General features: G+C 45.8%; 1 protein-coding gene across 1 annotated transcript in view; it reads right to left on the minus strand.

Annotated features, from left to right (window-relative positions):
• CDH13 (cadherin 13) overlaps positions 1-20669 on the minus strand; it is a 647236-nt gene that overhangs the window by 235311 nt on the left and 391256 nt on the right. Inside the window, exon 5 of the mRNA XM_082366865.1 lies at positions 14144-14322. Coding sequence (XP_082222991.1) covers positions 14144-14322 — 179 coding nt within the window. The remainder of the gene's footprint in view (positions 1-14143; positions 14323-20669) is intronic.

A 20669-nucleotide genomic window follows, 5' to 3' on the forward strand; every position in this document is an offset into this window, starting at 1 on the left:
CTCAGAATCCTTCCCAACACAGCACTCCAGAAAGCCACTGATAGCCTTCAGAGTGGTGTATGAACTTAAAGCTATATTTCACTTTTAACTGTGTAGACCATGGCTACCTCTCTCCTTGGCTATAAGATCTGCCAACCAAGCAAAGTACCACACCAAACTAACATCCACGTTGTTATTCCTTCCCTAGAACCAATTGTTGGACTGAATCAATGGATTCATTTGGGGGCCACACAAGCCCAAGGTTTAAAATTTACAATCTGATAGGTTCTCATTTCCTTTTCTATCAATTTAGAGAATCACTGATAGGTCACTTAACAAAGCATCCCTAGGGACCCATTATGCTTGGGCTCTGTGACAGCCAGTCACAAGGAAGGCAAAGGCATAGAGTGGCCATCAACAATGTCTCTGTTTAGTGAGATGGAGGGCAGGAGAATGAACCCAACACATGTGGGCTCCCCCAGAGGGAAGAGGGAGCGCTAAGCAAGGGAGATGAGGCTTCCACTCAGTTCCTCCAAGCTGGAGTCTTAGACATTTTGTGCCATGGACACCTTTAGGGGCCTGATGAAGCTTGTGGACACCTTCTCAGAATATGTTTTTAAACACATAAAATAAATTCTTAGGATAACAACGGAAGACAATTATATTTAAACACAGTTATCAAAATATAAGGAAAATAACTTGATGGTACATGTGCTTCTTTATCAACTCATCAGTAACAAGATTGAGTGTTAAATCTAATTATTACATTAATTTCAAAGAAGTAAACAAAAATTGCAGGGGAAATTTTTTGGATATATCTCCATCCACTGTGATGGGATATGAAAATATCTGTGACTTTGGTTATCAAGAGTTGCCGAAACAGCCAGCACTGTCCTGGTTTATCTACTCTCCCAAAGGAAAAAGATACAAATTGTAGTTAGTAGTTAATGAAAATAAATATGAAGTATTTTTCTCATTCACGTTCATGCACCGCCCTAGATTCTATCCACAGACCTCAGATTAGGGCCCTGCCTCTAGGAAAAATTACAGGAATTTTTTACAGAGAAGGGAGATTTTAAAGTTGGAAATTTTGATGCTTTATTTGAGGCTGATTTTTCTTTTTAATAACTACATTCACATGTCACCATGGGACTTATTTGGCAGGACACTAACTGCTGGCTTGTATGAATATATTCCCTATTTTTAAAAAACCACTATAAACAAATGTTATTTACGAAGAACATTCTTTGAAGCGGCTGCGCTGGTCGCCCTGGGAGGCCAGGTAACCTCGTTATCTGCTCTAACACCAGCTGCTGTCAGGCTGAGTTCCGGCTGGGTGTCTGGTGGGGAGGGTGAAGCTGTTATCTCTGGCCCCGTAGCCACACCAGCCAGTTACTCAGGGTGGACCCAGCTCCAGGGCTGGCTCCCATCTTGCCAGAGCGGAAAACGCCGAGTCCAGGTCACAAACGTCCCGCTCCATTTTCTACCCCGCACAACAAAAGAAGTGGCCAGCAAAGCCTTCACTGTCCCCCTCTGCCTGTGGGGACATTCAGTACGCTGAGTGCTTTTTGATGGTGTCCGCCCTTTTCTCTCTCTTTTAACAGGAAATCTGCTCTGTGCTGGGTTCAAGAAACCCCTCTAAAATCCTCCCGCCCAGTGAGCCCTCAGAAGAGAAGAACCAAGGGCCACGCTCCATTTTTCCATCCTCTGGTTTCTCTGTGGAAGGACTTGAACTGGTGGAAACTCTGGGTTCTTCCCCTGTGCCCTGCGTCCATTCAGAGGAACAGGTCCCTTTTCCTATCTTGCACGAAGGTAGCTTATGGGCCAAGGCTGTCGGGCTGCGTCCTCCTGCCCTCACTCCACCCCAGGGAAGTGGATGGAGACACTGGGCTGTGAGCATGGCATCTCCCCAGCTGGCTCTCCCTCTGTCTCTCTCTTTCTTCCTCCCCGCCATCTCTCTCTGCCCCAGGCTTTGCCTCTCTGCCTGGGAGAGGATTCCTGGGGTGGGCTCCACGCAGGTGGGTGTAGCCTGTGGTTGTCCCACTCTGCCTGTGACTCAGAGGGGCCAAGTCTCTAATTCAAGCATGAAGTATCAGCAAGTTTCCTTGGCCACAGACTCATGGCTCTCCTTGTCGATCAGCTTCATTGGTAACTGAGCCTACGGCTTGGTCTCCAGTTGTCCTGTGTCTTATTCCTTAGGGGGTTCTAATTTGGGAGGAGAAAGAAGGAAGGGCATTGTTCATGGACTCCTAGCACCCCAACACTATAGTATTTGCCTGAATGAAGAAAGCCCTCAACTTCTACCCTTTGCCTAATTAATGAGGATGTGGCTGGTCTCATCAACATATATCCAGCACCTGTGACTACAGCTCTCCAGAGGATGCAAAATCCACACTCCGGTGGAGACTCTGTAAGGCACAGAACTAAAGCAGAAGCAACAGGTTCTACTGTGCCCTTAATGAGAACTAATGGAAGCCACCTCCTGCAGGCAACACTGGTATTTCCTTCCACTGACTCAAGTGGGCTGGTTGGGTTGGATGGCAGACACTCAACCTTCCAGACAGGCCCTGAGCTATTAACTGATAGGCCTGATAACGGTCTGGCCAAGCGGACTTCACCCCTGGATAGAACACATCTGTGTCATCCTCAAGTCTCATCATTATTTTATTACTGGTAACAATGGCTACTATTGGTTGAGAGCTTTCTACGTGCCAAAGCTGATGTATTTCACATGTCCTCACCTTTGCTCTTCCAAACCATGCAAAGCAGGTTGTATCAGTTTCCTATGGCTGCTGTAACATCTTACATAACTTAGTGACTTGAAGAAAAAATGGATTTATTATCTTATAGTTCTGGAGATCAGAAATCCAAAGTGGGTCTCAGTGGGTAACATCAAGGTGTTGGCAGGGCTGCGTTCCTTCTGGAAGTTCTCTGAACTTGTTTCCTTGTCTATTCCGGTTTCTGGAAGCTGCCTACATCTCTTGGATGGTGACCCCTTCCTCCATCTTCAAAGCCAGTAGCACAGCATCTTTAAATCTCTCTCTCTCTCTGACTCTGACCTTCCTACTTCCCCCACATCGGGACACTTGTGATTATATCAGGTCCAAATAGAAAACCCAGGATAATCTCTGCATCTCAGTATTCTTAACTTAATCACATCTGTGAAGTTCCTTTTGCCCTGTAACCTAACATATTCACAGGCTCTGGGGATTAGGATGAGGACATCTTGAGGGGGCATATTCTGTCTACCCTATAGGTCACACTATAAGCACCATTTTAGAGGTGAAGAAACTGAAGCTCAGAGAGGTGAAGTAACTTGTCCAAGGTCACACAGCTAACAAGATGCAGAGCCAGGATTCCTCCTCAGGGCTCTAAAATTCCCAGGCCCGTGCTCTGAGCCATTACACCCCACGGCCTTTCTAACTGAGGGAAACCAAGTCAAACTTTTCAAACGTGTGAAGAGGCTCAGAGCAGAGAACAAAGAAATCCCTGAATAAGTTTTATAAACTATAAGGTTGTCCTTTAGGTGTCCAGATTTTCCCCTCAATATGGTCTGTGCTTTTCACTCAGCAGCCTGTGGGGAGTAGACAAACCAGAAGTTTGGGGGTCAAGTCCAATTCTCACATGGATTTCCAGCATGTGAATCAGGAAGGTCACATCAGCCCTCGGGAACTTGGTTGCCCCTGTGGAAAATGGGTATGATGGTCCTATGAGGGTTATGGCCCTGACTTAATGCCTGGCTGAAAAAATAGATGCTGTAATTGTTCACACTGTAGATGTCCAATGGGAGTACAACATACACTCCCCCACATATTAGATAATCTAACACCAAGAAGAGGTAAGAATGGAGTTTTCCATTCTTCCCCATCCCAGGAATCCAGAGCTCAAGGAGACAGAAAACAAGAATTAGAACCCAAGGAGTCTTGCATGGAGAAAAAGAAGTCTGCAAAACAGTTTATAAGACACAGGGGAGCAAATATCTAAAGGAATTTAATCTTGGTTCCTACTTCTGAGGTCCATAAATAGAGATGCTGTTCATTGAATTTCAACAGTCATTTCTACAGCTGTTCTTTGCAAAGGTCAAAAAAAATTTCATTTCCCATGGCTGTCTTAAAAACACAGAAACACACACCACACTATATCTATTAAGCTGCCTGCTGGAACCGATGAAAGGAAAGGTAAGCAGCACATATACATGACGAGGAAAGCCGCTGCCATGGCCATGTGGCTTGAAGAAATGAGAATGCTTATCATTTCAAGTGGGGAAGTTTCGACAAGATTTACCTTAATACACCCTTAAAAACATTCTTTCCTGACATTTTAAATGCGTTGCCTGTGATCCTAGCAATATTGGCAGAGGCCACGATGCCTGGTATGATTTCCACTGTTTTGTCAACGAATAAACTGGCTCATGTAGGAACCAGTCTCTGAACCCAAAGGTGACAGTCATGCTGCCCCTTGAGCCATCGTGGTGTGGTGTCCTAACTTGGAATCCCCTGCCCTCAAGACCCAGATATAACTGCGTTCCAAAAAGATGAACAGAATTGTATTTTCATTACCAAAACAATACACGGTCACTGTACCCAAACTAGAAAATACAGATAATGGCAACAGCTAACTCAAACCTGTTATGCTTCTAAGTATGTGCTTGTATTAATTCATTTAATCCTCACAACAGCCCGATGAGGAAGACTATTATGAGTCCCATTTTACAGATGAGGAAACTAAGGCACAGTTCCAACCATAAGGGGTTTGTTCTCTGTATTATGCCACTTTCATACAATGGAGCTCTCTGGGAGCATTTACAATGATGTAGGAGAAGAATATTTAATGACATGGACATGAAAATTATGGCTACCAGTTGTTCAAGCTACTAATGTTCCCAGGATCACAGAGCTGGTAAGAGGTGGGGCGGGGGTGGGGAGGCTGAAATTCAAACTCAAGCAACCTGGATCTGAAGACTGTCATCTTAGACACTGCACTGCAGGAAAATTAAGATCACTTGCAATCCGAAAATGACCATTCCTAACACATTTACACATACCCTTTCACATCTTGGACTGTGATGATATGTGTTATGGACTGAATGTTTCTGATCTCCTAAAATGCATATGTTGAAGTGCTAACCCCCCAGTGGGATGGTATTGGGAGGTGGGGCCTTTGGGAGGTAATTAGATTTAGATGAGGACATGAAAGTCCCACTAGTGTCCTTATAAGAAAAGGAAGAGAGACCAAAGCGTCCTCTCTTTGCCATGGGAAGACGTAACGAGAAAACGGCCATCTGGGGCTCCCACCAAGAAATGAATTGGCCAGCACCTTGATCTTGGACTTCCAGCCTCCAGAATTGTGAGAAATAAATTCCTGTTGTCTAAGTCACCCAATCTCTAGTAGTTTGTTATAGCAGCCTGAATAGAATAAGATGATGATGATAATGATATATATATATAAACAAAAAAGAATCAGAGCCTATGTGGTGCTTTGCGAACTGCATGTTAATATATGTGAAAATCCTTCCATATCATCATATGTTCTTTTACCACATCACTTTACATGACTTAATGGAAGCCCAGTGTAGGAATATAGCACAATTTATCGAACAGTTGAACAGATCCTCAATGGTTGGACACTTAGTTTACCTCTTTAAATAAATCCAACAAAAACTCCCACTGGTGGATACTTGATTATGTAGAACTGCTTAGTCAAAGAATACTAGGGGCATTTAAAAAAGCTATTTGATTCTTATTGCCAAAATACCCAACAAATAGGGCCAAGTTGTATTTCCATACTAAGGCAGGAGAGTACCTTTCTCCATGGACTTTTTGCACCAAGTTCTAGAAGCCACCTGGGCTCTGTAACCTGGAAGAAGGCCACCTGGCAGGCACTGAAAGCCCACATCTTAATCAGCGCAAAAGCTGCCTCAAAACTCCGTGTTTTGCTTTCCTGTGTTGAATAGACGGTTCAAAATCGATTTCCTCTGTGAGGTTACATTCCAAATAAGTAATAATTTTGATCCATATACTGGGGGTAAAACGCATGGGCTTTGGAGACAGGCTGATTAGGGTCACATCTCAGTGACATCAAGAGTCTCCATCTCCTACAAACAATAAATGCTGGAGAGAGTGTGGAGAAAAGGGAACCCTCTTGCGCTGTTGGTGGGAATGTAAATTGATACAGCCACTGTGGAGAACAGTATGGAGGTTCCTTAAAAAACTAAAAATAGAACTACCATATGACCCAGCAATCCCACTACTGGGCATATACACTGAGAAAACCACAATTCAAAAAGAGACATGTACCACATCGTTCATTGCAGCACTATTTATGATAGCCAGGACATGGAAGCAACCTAAGTGTCCATCGACAGATGAATGGATAAAGAAGATGTGGCACGTATATACAATGGAATATTACTCAGCCATAAAAAGAAACGAAATTGAGTTATTTGCAGTGAGGTGGACGGACCTAGAGTCTGTCATACAGAATGAAGTCAGAAAGAGAAAAACAAATACCGTATGCTAACACATATATATGAAATCTAAGAAAAAATGGTTCTGATGAATCTAGGGGCAGGGCAGGAATAAAGCCGCAGATGTAGAGAATGGACTTGAGGACACAGTGGGGTGGGAAGGGTAAGCTGGGATGAAGTGGGAGAGTAGCACTGACATATATACACTACCAAATGTAAAACAGCTAGCTAGTGGGAAACAGGTGCATAGCACAGGGAAATTAGCTCTGTGCTTAGTGACCACCTAGAGAGGTGGGCTAGGGAGGGTGGGAGGGAGGGAGATGCAAGAGGGAAGAGATATTGGGATATATGTATATGTATAGCTGATTCACTTTGTTGTAAAGCAGAAACTAACACAACATTGTAAAGCAATTATACTCCAATAAAGATGTTAAAAAACAAGATAAAGGAGAATTCAAACAAAGACAGGAAAGTGCTCAGCTCAAACTCCTTAAAAAGACTAATGATACTTTTACAATGGAAATGTTAACACTGCATTTTAAGGGCCTCATTTGGAGACTGTTTCCATTTGCAAGAAAAAAGCAAGCTAGAAAAAGAAAACAAACCCCCCACACTGACCATTAGCTACTTTGAATAGTTGCAAATTGCGCGGGCTATGTTCAGAAAAGCTGGCAGATTTCAGCTGATGAATTTCAGTCTAGCAGCCAAGATGATCGACTAAATAAACCATTTATCAAATGTTAGGGACCTTTATCTGATTTTACTTTGTAGTGCAGCCAGACATAGTTTAAAAACATAGACAGAGCTATCAGAATGAGGGGCTGAGTATGGTTTTAGAAAAGAATAAAACAGTGCCCCCAGTGAACCCAATTTCGTTTAGTAGGATATGGTCCTTATTTTCTCCAAACATTTCCCCATTTAAGCAAGAAACCCAGATCCTTATGACCATCCTATTCACCAAGGTATTCTTAGAGCCTAGTGCAGTTCCTCACACAGGGTACGTATAAGGTGAATAAATGAGATTGCTGGATGATTACACAAGGGCAAGAGTAAGCTCTCAACTAAAATAAAATAATTTTTTCTGTTTATATACCCATGCTAGGATGTGGATCTTGCAGTAAGTTCTGAGACAGTCTGTTACCTAGGTACTCATAGACACAAACTGAAGGAACATAAGCCATCCAGCCCTCCATTCATCTCTTTATCCATCCCTCCATCTATCTATTCATCCATCTATCCCTCCATCCTTCCCTTCATCCATCCATCCCTCTGTCCATCCCTTCTTCCATCCCTCCCCCTCCATCCATCTCTTTATCCATCCATCCCTCCATCCATCTCTTTATCCATCCATCCCTCCATCCAGCCCTTCATCCATCCATCCAACAAATCTTTACCGAGTGTCTTATTTACCTGGCACTATGTTTGGCAATGGGAATAGAGAAATGGGACAAAGATCCAACATCTCTTTCTTTAGAAAGGGTATGTTCTGGAACGGTTTCAGAAAAAGTGAACGGAAGAGCTTGTAATGGAAAATACACCAAGTTTCCAAGTCAAACTTGATGTCTATTACCATCGAACTTATGATAAGGCAAGGGCAATACATGGTCACTGCAGCTGCCCTCACGACTCAGCTGTGAATCCAAGGAATTGCAGTAAAACCCAGCCCAGCACTGGCAAAAACGAAGAGTCATGACTCACAGAATAAAGTGAACATACTCTGCACAATCTGGGGAGACTCTTCTTATGTCTGTGACATGTGGGTAGAAACAGTATGTAAAGCTCTCAGCAGCATTTGATGGGAACTGGAGCCCGAGTTATCAGCAGTCATAGGAAGTGTGACAAATGGTAATGACTGTACAATGCTTTGCTATCTGCAGAAGGAGAGGGGGTTGTGCACATCTCGAAAAGGCGATACAGTTGGTAGTGCAGATGTCATTACCAGTGATTACTGATGAGGAAATGGGCTCAGAGAAGGTAAATGATTTGCCCAACGTTACACAGCTGGCCAGGTGGGGAACTGGCACTCACAGGCGGCATCCTCAGAACAAATCGCACACCAAAGGCATTCAATAAATGTTCTTTTTTAAAGAACTATAGTCTCAAAGTTGGAAAAGACATTAAAGATATAACCTTTACTGGTTAACTGAATCCCTTCTGTTACGTCCTACAAAGGGCAGTCTGTGTTTGACTATATCCTACAACAGGGAGCTCACTAACCACTCTTAAAATGTACTACTAAATCAATAATGATAATGATGCTAGCTTGTGTTTATTTAGAATAGACAATGTGCTTTACATATTTTGACACATCTGATCCTCACCAACAACCCACTTGAGGTACGTGCTGCTATTCCCATTTTATAGGTGAAAACCAAGGCACAGAGAGGTCCAATAACTCACTGCTATGGGTTGAAGTGTGTCCCCGCAAAAGATATGTTGAAGTCCTAACCCCAAGTACCTGTGCATGTGACCTTATTTGGAAACAGGGTCTTTGCAGATGTAATCAAGCAATGATGAGGTCTTTAGGGTGGGTCCTAATCCAGTATGACTGGTGTCTTATAGGAAGACACAGGCACGCACAGAGGGAAGACAATGTGAAGATACACTGTTCCAGAAGAAGGACATGTGAAGATGGAGCTGGAGACTGGAATGATGTGTCTACAAGACAAGCAACACCAAGAACTGCTGACAACTACCAGCAGCTAGAAGAGGCAAGGAAGGATTCTCCCCTAGAACCTTCCAAAGGAGCCTGGCCCCCCTGACACCTTGATTTCAGACTTCTGACCTTCAGAGCTGTGAGAGAAAAAAATTCTGTTGTTTTAAGCCACCCAGCTTGTGGTACTTCATAACAGCAGTCCTAGGAGACGAATACACTCACCTAGGTCAAAAACCAAATAAATGATGGGGCCAGGATTCTTTCCCCAGATCCCACCTCATAAGTCAGCAGGAACACTGAAACATGCTCTCCAAAGGCAGGAAGACCGTGCAATTCACAGCACATCTGAATCATCTGGGTTCTTCTTTAAACTACTGATGCCTGTGTTCTACCCACCCCGAGACTGATTTTACGGATCCAGCTTTGTTTGGAGCACCGAGGTTTCTAAAGCTCCTCAGCAAAGTTCGAGAACCAGTGTCCTAGTTGATTCCACTCTTCCCCTCTAGGAGAGTAAGCAGAACAAATCCACTCTCTCTTTCCAAAGACCAGCCCTCCTTAAACAGGAAGACAGCCCTCCTGTTCCCTCTGAGCCCCTCTTTTCCAGGCTACACATTCCCAGGTGGTCCACTATCCAAAGAAGGCCTGCAGTCAGCTGTGCTGCCCCAGAGGACTCCTGAATCACGGTGCCTGCAAATACACCCGTTTTGGGGGAAGCCACAGTGTAGTTAACCTTGGACAGACTGGAAAGCAGGGACTGACCCACTGTCCCTTCCACGGACCATATCGTTTTCCACCTGGCCTGGTGTTCTCCCCAAGGTCACGGCTCAGTGGAGGAGGAACATCTCAGGGAGATGCCCACTGGACAGACAGCATCTGCTGGGCAAGGCTGGCCCACAGAATTGGAAGCCAAGTCAGAGGCTGATCGTAGTTAGGAGGGAGAGGAGGGGGTCAGTTATGGGTCCTCAGAAGATGAAGTGGATGTGCTGCCTTCTAGCATGTTCCCATTGCCCAGGGTGGGCGAGAGACGGGCGGTCTCGCCCCCGGCTCTGCACTGCAATCGGGTCCAGAGGCTGCAACGCCACCCTGGGCAATGAAAGGTCACCTCGCCAGAGAGCGGCCTGAGCACACAGAGGAGCCATCCGTTTCGCGCTGCCTGCCTCTCTCTCTCCCACATCCTTGCTTCCCTTCATCTCGCAGCAAAGCTGTTTCTGAGCTGAGGACTGGGACTGTGCAGGGAGGACACACCGACACAATCCTCTCCTGTCGAGCGCGGGGAGCAGCAGAGCGGCAAGAGCCCCTGTCTCCCCTGGCCCCGCTCAGGGCGTCCTGGGAGGAAGAAAGGGCAGCAACCAAAATGGCAGCATTAAAGAGCACTGACTGTCCCCCATGACAAGCTTTAGAGCAGCGTGACCGTGTGCCAGGCAGGGAAGGCGGACGGGCAGGTTCCAAAGAAACAGTGCCTGCCCACCTCCCTGAGGTCCTCTGTCACCTCCCTCCTGGGGTCCTGTCGGGGTCCTCTTTGGGAACGTACTAGATGGAAAATCAAAGTGAAAACTTCACATCAGTCGAGCTCAGGTCAACGCTTGAACTTCCGGAACCTCCACTCCCACAAGGCGGGGGCCAGACAGGAGCAAACCATGTGCGAAACCGCAGGGGCCCCAGCTCTAGGAGGAGTCCCCATCCTATTTGTGAACACCCACTCAACGCGCAAACACACCACTTGAGTTACTGTGAGTGAATACATGGTAACCACACTTAACATTGGTTTAAATCATATCAAAGTCTGTAGGGGTCCCAATGGAATATTTTCCTAAAAACGAATGGTGCATAAACATGTTTTAAGTGTTCTGACCAGATGATCCAGAAGTAGACTTTTGAAACCACACCTAAGACAGGATGCCTTCTCAGAAGGTCTCCAGAAATAGTAACAAACAATTGCATAATCCCGCCGCGGGCACTTGTCATATGGCCATGAACCCTAGGAAAGGTACCGTGAGATGAAAACACTGCAAACTGCAACATACTCACGGGAAGTCTGACGCTCAAGTTCTGTCCCTTTAAAGATAACTAACTTGAAGTCACGTTTTACCCTTTCAGCAAACTTGCCGAAGAGAATCTTAGCACAGCGCTAGTAAACAGACAAGGCTTGTCTGAATTCAGGGACATTTCTTTCCTTCAGATTGTAGCCATGTTGCCTGGGTCAACACTGAACTCTGGAAACCCTCACAGAAACATGTCATTTTTCATTCATTTTCATTGACTTTCCAATTTTGGTCAAATTGCGTTCTTTTTTTCCTTTTTGGAGCTGTTTATGTATTGTAGCTAGAAAGGCTTAATTCAACTCCCATAATAATATACTTATTGCTACTTAACAAAAACCCAAATGATAAGATCATGAACTTGAGACACATTTATCCCCCAAATAAACCTTAAAAATGGAATGATCTACTATATTATCATTTTGGTTTATAAATAGAGACTTACAAAGCATTTTCTACCAGTAAAAAGAGAAGCTGAGATGGAGAAATCACCTTTCTCTTGTAGGAAGAATTTGCAAGTGCCTTCAGGAGAATTAGGGGTTATGGGAAAGCTGGTGTGTGTGCGTGTGTGTGTTCTCGCACATGTGTGCTGGGCAGGGAATAAAGGGAGAAATGGAAAGTTCTTACTTGCCTCTGAAGATAATACGTCAGTCAGGCAGTCATAAAAATAGGGAGGTTTGGAAAGAGAATGAGAGACAAAATGGAGGAAATGGACTTAAAATGTTCTTTTTTCTGCTTCCTATTTTAAACGAGAAACGATTACATTTTCCAAGTGACAATCAGAGTTTCAATGCAAATTTCATTCTCTTCCTCCCTTTCCAATAATTCCCCATTTCCAGCTACTGTTTCCCACTCTTCACATGTAAAATCTTAGTGTCATCTCCAACTCATTCTTGTCAATATACCAAAAAACCTATAATTAGGAGTTTTAGGAGTGTTGAAATTGTGGTAGGTAGTGGGCAAACAAACATGCAGATGATCACAATCTCTGTTCTCAGGAAATTTACTGTCTAGGCCAGCAGTGCCCACTAGCACTTTCTGTGATGGTGGTAACAGTCTCTGTCTTGGCCAGTACGGTGGCCACTAGCCACACAGGGCTCCTGAGCACTTGAGATGTGGCTGGTCTGACCAAGAAATTGATTTTTACATTTTAATTTCAAGGATGTCAATTAAAATTTAAATAACCACATGTGACTAGCAGTTACTGCATCAGGTCTAGGCCAAGAGGAAGGGGATATTCTTGTTGGTTTTTTTCTTGCGGGGGGCGGGGCACGCGGCATGTGGGATCTTAGTTCCGTGACCAGGGATCGAACCTGCGCCCCGTGCATTGGAAGGCGAAGTCTTAACCGCTGGACGGCCAGGGAAGTCTGATGGAAGGAGATATTCTTTAAAGAGACAGATGACAGTGTAAAGGAGCATGTGGCAAATGCCATGTGAGGGCTGCAGGTCAGAGCAGTCAGAGACTGGAGGAGGAAGAAGGCTGTGGAAGACTCAGATGTGGAGCACCGCTTCCTAGATGGGGTGGATCTAACCCAGAATCTTGTGAAGAGCTACGGCGAGGAAAACAGAAAGGAGAGGAGAAGGCTTTTCTCACCCAGGGATTTTTTAAATCAAAGACACAGAGGGGAAAATGCACAGGACTGTGAGGGAAACCCAGCACTCGTCCTGGGGCAGATGGTGCTTGCAGAAGGTCAAGGGTGACTGCCAGGGGGCACGGCCATGGAACGATGTCCTGCTGGGAACAAGGGATCCCAGGATGGGGGCAGATCTGGGGGGGTGATGGAGGCAGAGAATCCTCAAGTGGGTTGACATGCTGTGTGAAGGGCCAAGAGGCTCTCCTATGGAAGGTAACCTGTGGGGAATGACAGGGTGGCCCTGGAACTTGGGAGATAGGCCAGGGCCAGCGCACAAGTGTAGGGGGATGTAAGTGGGCCAGGAACACATGCCCTCCTAAGTGTGACAGCTGCTACCAGCTCCACCTGACTGTCACAAGTGGTCTGACCCATCGTCCACATGTGGAAATTGGGGCCCCGATTTCCAGAATTTCTGATTTTCAGAAAGGCTGGAAATTGGAATTTAAAAAAATATGAAATCAAAATATTTGGATATGGCGACTAATGTGAAACTTTAAAACACCCTGGGCCAAACCAAAGAGCAGGCACGTGGGCTGACTGAGGTCCATGGGGCACCTGTCTGTGACACGTGACCTGGAAGATGGGTGAGGTTCCACAGAGACGGCCTCGCAGGACAAGAGCAGAGACTGAGGGGAGAGAAAGGCTCGGGCGGAAACACTGGCGCAGGCCGCAGAAGGTTTGAGAAAGAAGTAAGCCAAAGCCACCTGACTCTGTGACAAGGAGGAGAGTGTCAGTGATCTGGGACAGTCACTTCCCTCCCCCTTCCTTCCCCCCTCCCTCCCCCACCCTCCTAGCAGACAGGTGAGGCAGGCAGAGCCCACAGTCGCTGGGGCCTCAGGAGTAAGTGGCCGGTGATGTATGGTTCCCAGGGGGTAAGGGCAGAGGGGAGGGATACATTGGGAGACTGGGAGTGACACGTACACACCACTATATATAAAATAGATAACTAATAAGGACCTGCTGTACAGCACAGGGAACTCTGCAATGACCTATATGGGAAAAGAATCTGAAAAAGAGTGGGTACATGTACATGTATGACTGATTCACTTTGCTGTGCACCTGAAACTAAATCAACTATACTCCAATAAAAATTAAAAAAAAAAAAAAAAAGAGTAAGTGGTCAGTGAGGAAACAGGCATCGAGCTGAATGAATGCAAATAACCGCAAAGGACACGGCTTTTCCAGTGTGTGTTTTCTGGGGTCACGTAACATCCCATCACCCTTGACAGATTTTCGCCAATCCAACCATGTTTAAATATCTCATTTCCGCTGCTACATAAAGTGCCGCTGACGGAAGCCCCACATCTTCCCTCATGTGAAAGCCACGTTCAATTCTCATGAAAAAGAAGTTGTGTGCTTTTCAGCTCACCTCCCGGTCCAGCAGTGCAGGTGACACGACGGTGACAATGTCTCCTTTCTCAGGATCGATGTAGAACATGTTGGGAGAGGGCTTGTCAGGCGTCTGCTGACGGATATTATACCGCAGGAGGGCATTATCCGTGGCCGGGTCGTCCGCGTCAAAGGCTGTCATCCGCATCACCGTGGTCCCTGAGGGGGCAGGAGCAGGAGATGGTCACTTGGGGGACAGCAATGGGCAGAGCCCCTCCCCGCACCTGGGCAATGGCAGTGGAGTGATGTGTCAATCACTTTCCAAATTAAAAAAGCAAAACCTTTCCCTGGCTCCGTTAGGTTTTAGCTTTCCTTCCGCCCTCCCTCTCTCCTCCACCACGTTAAAAGACCTGAAATAAAGAAATCTTTGCTGTTCAGCAGATTGACAGCTTAATTTTTCCTTCTCCTGATATGCTGTTTATTTCCACGGGCTTTCATTTCATTGTGGATGTGGCTCTGTGACAATGGCTTTCATTTTAAAATCTCTTATTGAATGCCTACCACGTGGGGGGCCCTGGGCTGGGTGTCAGGGAAATAGAGGTGCCAAAAAGTCACATTCCCTGGGGTCCGGCAGGTCAGCACTAAGCAGGAGAGACAGCGTTTGAAAATAATAAAGGATTCACAGTGCACTGAGAGAGGGTGATGTGAACACGGATGAGAAGAGCCTCACCTAACCAGGGGCTCAGGAAAGGTCGCCGGTGCAGGTGGGTGAGTAGGTGTAAGCGAGGGGAAGGAGGGGCGCCTCAAAGGGAAAGGTATTGCGGTTAATTCCGGTTACAGGGAATGGGCGCGGATGTTACTTGAGCACGCTCTGTGCGCAGCCGCAATGCTGACACTTTAGAGACGAAGATGGTATAAAGACGAAAGTGATGGGGACTGTTTGATTATAACAAGGTTGAGAAGGGTGCCGGATACCAGTCTTGCTCACACACAGCTGATATGAAGGGCGACTGGCATTAGGTGCTTTGGAAGACAACTGGATAGCAACTAGTAAAAAAAAAATGCATTCACTCTCTTGGCATTTACCCTCAAGAGACACTTGCACGTGTCGACAAGGGGTTTTGGCGGGGATGTTTACGGAGGATCCGAGAAACACTTGGAAAGAACCTAACCATCCAACAACAGAGGAATTGCTAAAATGATGTTACCCCTACACTGTGAAATATTCTGCAGCACTTAGAAAAGGTTGTACATCTAATGTGCTCTAACATGGAAGGCTCTCCAAAACTGAAAAATATCAAGTTGGAAAATGTTATCCATAGTATAACATCATTTTTACGAACCTATTTGCACACAGAAAATTCCACAAACTTTATGCATATATTTTTCAGGTACAGTTTATGTCCATAAATGGATAGAAGAAGGTCTAGAAGGGTGAACTTCACAATGGCTTTGGTGGTTAAACCTGGGAAAGGAGAGAGGGCACTGGGATTAATGGTGATGCAGGGATGAGGGAAGATGGTGGCCGATCTGTAATGGTTTGATCATTTTTACAAGGAGCATGTATTATTTTGTGATTAAATTTAATTTAAAGGGATCATAATTATAACCACCAATAGAAGCACGGTCTAGAGTGGAATCTGGCACATTTACCTGCTGGTCTTGACAACTGCGAGCCACCATATTTGGCTCAGGGTGACCTGCCCAACTATGATTTTTCACTGTGGTTTACTCTTCTGTGAATGTAGGGCCCCATCTTCTGATTCTGAATCCTCTGAGCCCACAACACGTGAGCTAATGGGTAGGAGATGGAAGCAGCAGACCTATCGTCCCCAGCAGGAATATTCATATACAGAAACTATTCAAGCGTAAAGGAAACATAGAGTTCATCTAGTTCAGTCACCATCCCGGTATTCCTTTCCCTTTCATAACACTGCTTCTCAAGCCATCAAAGCCAGTCTATTTTTTCCCATAATCAGAATCAGATTATCAGCCATTAGGTCCGAATGATCAGGCAAACGGATCTGACCATCCTAAGGTAAGATCTATCTGTTAAATAGTCTCAGTTCATCTCACCAACTTGTTAAATAGTCTCAGTTAATTTCACCAATGTTGCCATTAAGCCAGACGCATACAGACACATCTTCTACTCTGTGTTGTGTCTTTGCCCTTCTTTCTCTGTGAGACTGTCACAGGGCAGGCCTCAGGGCAGTGTCAGAACAGAAAGCTCTCGGCACACGCAGCCCACTCCCTCGCCCCTCGCCGTTGGAAGAGGTCAGCAAGCCATGTGGTTCCCGTGCTGTTGCTCGCTGAGCTGCACTGTGCAATCAGGGTTCTTTCTCTGCCCAGTGGGCCAGGCAGCCGCTGCCAGTCTGTCAGCGTTAGTGTCAAGGGTACACTCGTTTGCCTTCCTGGTCTAGGAAAACAGGCCCACTTGGGGGTCTCTGTCAGAAATGAAAGGCAACTTCCAGGCCCACATCTCACCCTGGGCCATGCTAAGTGAGCTCCATGTGGGCAAAGACCTGGAAGGAGGCCTCCACACCACGGATGCCACAGGAAAGAGTCCTCAGCTAAGTACCTGTGACCTGGTGCCCTGCACTTGGTTAGTGTCTAATGAATGCTTGACTGATGGAATCTGTGCCCTATTTAATATGCCTTTAATTGAAGTCAGAAACGAACAGGCAAAAGAATGTATAAAAAAAATGAAGCCATCATAGTTTGTGATTGTCATGGCTTCATAGGAAGGAAAAAAAGACCTCTCAGGGTGATGAATTTTTAGTTTCCACCAGGACATTCATTGATAATGTCTTTTTTGGTATTATTTTTTATAGATTTGATAATATGGGATGATAAAATGTTATCCTAGAATATTCCCAAGGTTACATAGAAGATGTTTTTTATTTTAATGAATTGTTAGGGAGCAAGTGAACTTGGTCTCAAGCCCTGCCTTTGTCTTTACCCTGCTGTGAATACACACCTGGATTTACTTCTGAGGCCCACTTCTGTGGACAATGAGATTGCTTAAGTCATCTAAATAGGTTTGCAGCATTGAAGAAAACGACCTTGGGGTAACATCTAGGTTCAGGTCTTAACTGTGTGAACTTGAGCAAGTTAATCAACCCTCCTTGAACCTCAGTTTCCCCATATGCCCCCTCATAACGTTAGGACATTAGTGACACTTTTCTCTATGGTGACTGTAAGGACTTGATGGGACAATACATTAAATAACTTGGTGCAGTGCCTGGTACGTTAGAGTTCTGAGGAGGATGCCTTTTATCATCGTCCTGTCCTGGGTTCTGAGCCCATCATGGCGGTGCAGGCAATGACCTCAGACGAAGGAGCTCAGAAGTAAGTTGTCCGTAGAAACCGGCACCTGCTATGGCAGGAGTCCCGGTGCCCATCATCTCAGAGTTGCCCTGCCTTACCCTCTCCCTCCTGCCTTGTCCACAGTCTTAGTTTATAGATTTGGGTTTCTACTGGGGAGATCACAAATCTATGATAACATATACACATGCGTGTGCATGCACGCACACGTACACGCACACAGACACTCACACACACATTCTGGAGCCGCCACTGCTTCTCCATACGGTACTCTAGCCCTTCTCTAGGATCAAGGTTCTATCCCGAGTCCCGGTACATCTGATGGGCCCAACACCCTGTTCTCACCTACTCCTCCTCTGGGGGCTGGATCATGATTTTCATACTTCCAGGTTCTGCAATGGCTGGATAAGCCTCCTAAATCAGCATTTCCTAAATTGTTTCCAAGGGACCCTGCTTCCATGGGTTCATCAGAGAAACACATTTGGGAAATATGCAGAAAGCACAGTTGAGCAGGTTTCCCTCTAGGAGAACTTCCTAGCATCCTTAATAAGCAAATGCATATTGTAAATCTCCAAGAGAAAACAGAATCTGTAGCATTTCCTAAACTTCCCTGTTGATGGAACCTCTTCATTCTAAGAACTTCTTTATGTGATGGGTCACATGGTCCTAAATTTTGCCCTTGGGGGACACAGACTGTGTTCTATTCATATTTATAAGCTTGGTAGCTATCACTCAATAGGTCGTCTGTCAATGTTCTTTGGGTAGAATTGCATTCTTGCAACTCACCATAGCTTTGCCTTATTCCACAGTGACCGGAAGTCATGGATGACTCATTAGTGAGAAGACTGGACAGCACTGCCTGGACATTTTTCATAACCAGGCATGCTCCCCCACTACCTCTGAGCTCTCTTCCCCCCCAGAGGTCCCTGTTGGACCTGGGTTTAGCAGACATACACCAATTCCAAGTCCAGGGCTGATGTTCAGCATGTAGGCACCAGGACAGTTGTTCCAGGGCCTACGGATGGCCCCTATGCCTTAACTTTGCCCACGCCCACGTGCTGGACTCTGAGAAGAAGGGCTCATTTATTTCCATCAGCCCAGCGGCTTCTCATCTGTGCTTATCCTGTGCCTATGTGTGCTTCCTGATGGCAGAGAAATGATAATTATATGATAGACACACGTGTGGGTCCTCCATGGAGTACACTTCTGTCTTCTTCCCCATCACAATATTCTCCCATGTGTCAACATAAATGATCATCACTCTGTCACTCTCAGGGCTAGAGGAACTAGCAGTGGTCCCTCCAAAGCAAAAGAATTACAGGCTGCTCGTTGAAAGCCTCAAGTCAGGCAGTCATTTTCTTTTGTCGAAGGACATGGCTGCCAATGTGATAGGCTGATAAACAATTAGGAGAGTTTTGTCTTCGCCAGTAGCCCCTTCCTCTTGGCTGTGTTTCTCTGATTAAAGACATGTGCCGCCTGGTGTCATGACCTTGAAGCCGGCGTCTGAAGTTCCGCTTCCTTGTGATTTCAGGCACAGTCACACCCTTGAGAAGTGGAGTGCAGCTCTGAAGGTGAGGGGCTGTTTTCAACCTCCAGGTAAGGTCAGCCAGCCTCAAGAGTGGGAGACTCCAAAAGAGCTCGCTCTGTGCCACAGGTGACAAAATTCTACTGTTCCTGACATTTCTTTGTCTTCATCCCCAAACATTTCCTTCACGTGATCAAAAGTGTCAGACTCCTTTTTTAAAAAATGATATTCCTATAAGTGAATAATATATTGAGACATGGACATGGACATTCACGTCTGTATTTGGCAGTGAATACACTTCGATAGCACAGTCGAAGCAACTGTATGCTTTCCAGGGGGATGCAAAACATAAAAACCGATATGATCAGAGACGGCAGGCATCACTAAGTGAGCTCCTTAGATGTGACAAAATGTCACGTCATCAGAAAGCATCCAACTCATGAGAGGAGGTAGGGCATTCTAGCCCCACCCAAACATCTATCTCTGTGACTAAACTGTCTCAGGGATGTGCCTCAGAGGTTACTTTTAAAAGAGAACATGGCCACAGATCCGGCACAGCATAACCCACTCCTTCGTGTTTATTCCCGTGTCAGAAGGAAAGCCCTTAGACTCTAGGCACCTTGACTTGTTTAGCTGGGTGGGAGGGACACAGAAGCATCACGGAGTATGTCTAGTTGGACTGACACTGATTTGAAACTAAATTTCTGTTGGAGTCCTTCAGGTTGAAGGGGTTCTGGGCATCCTGATTCCAAACGCCCAATCAGCGTTCTAGATGTGGGATGACAAACCAGCCAGTGAGCCCGGGGCTGAGGGCATTCCAGAACAGACCTGGGCAAACCAGAATAAGTGTGTCACCCTATAGGCCAAGTTCTGCTATCAGATACAGACATATCTCATGGTCACGACTGTCAGAGTACAAACATGAAAATCGCTGCCAATGTGACATCAGTGGCCCGGGACGTGCAACTCCCCACTGGTCAACCAGTCTGGGACTGCTTTCTGACCACACACGTGGACACAACCCAGCTCTCTCCTAACAGTTCTTAACGGTGAGAAGAGAACCAGGTGAACAAATGCAGGAAGAGGGCTTCCCTGGTGGCACAGTGGTTGAGAATCTGCCTGCCAATGCAGGGGACACGGGTTCGAGCCCTGGTCTGAGAAGATCCCACATGCCGCGGAGCAACTAGGCCCATGAGCCACAACTACTGAGCCTGCACGTCTAGAGCCTGTGCTCCGCAACAAGAGAGGCCACGACAGTGAGAGGCCCACGCACCGCGATGAGGAGTGGCCCCCGCTTGCCGCAACTAGAGAAAGCCCTCGCACATAAACGAAGACCCAACACAGCCTAAATAAATAAATAAATAAATAGCATTCCCTTTAAAAAAAAAAAAAGAGTAAACAAATGCAGGAAGAACAGTGTTAGAGGCACTGCTGTGGATGTGGGCTGTCTACTTTCAAATCCCGCCACACCAAGAACCATCTGGATATCCTCGGGCAAATTCCTTTACTTTGTGGAACCTCAACTTTCTCACTCACAAAAGAGCATCTCCCTTAACCGGCTGTTGTGGTGTTGAATGAAATAATGCAGTGTTTCTCAACCTTTATTTTTTCATGATCACTAATATCTAATAGGACACCAAGAGTCTTTTTAGATATTTTTTTCCTACCTGTCATCCCCTGCCATAGATATCTATGATGGCCCTTTGAGGACCACAAA

Source organism: Balaenoptera borealis (assembly GCF_965194805.1).
Source record: "Balaenoptera borealis genome assembly, chromosome: 19".
Taxonomy (NCBI): domain Eukaryota; kingdom Metazoa; phylum Chordata; class Mammalia; order Artiodactyla; family Balaenopteridae; genus Balaenoptera; species Balaenoptera borealis.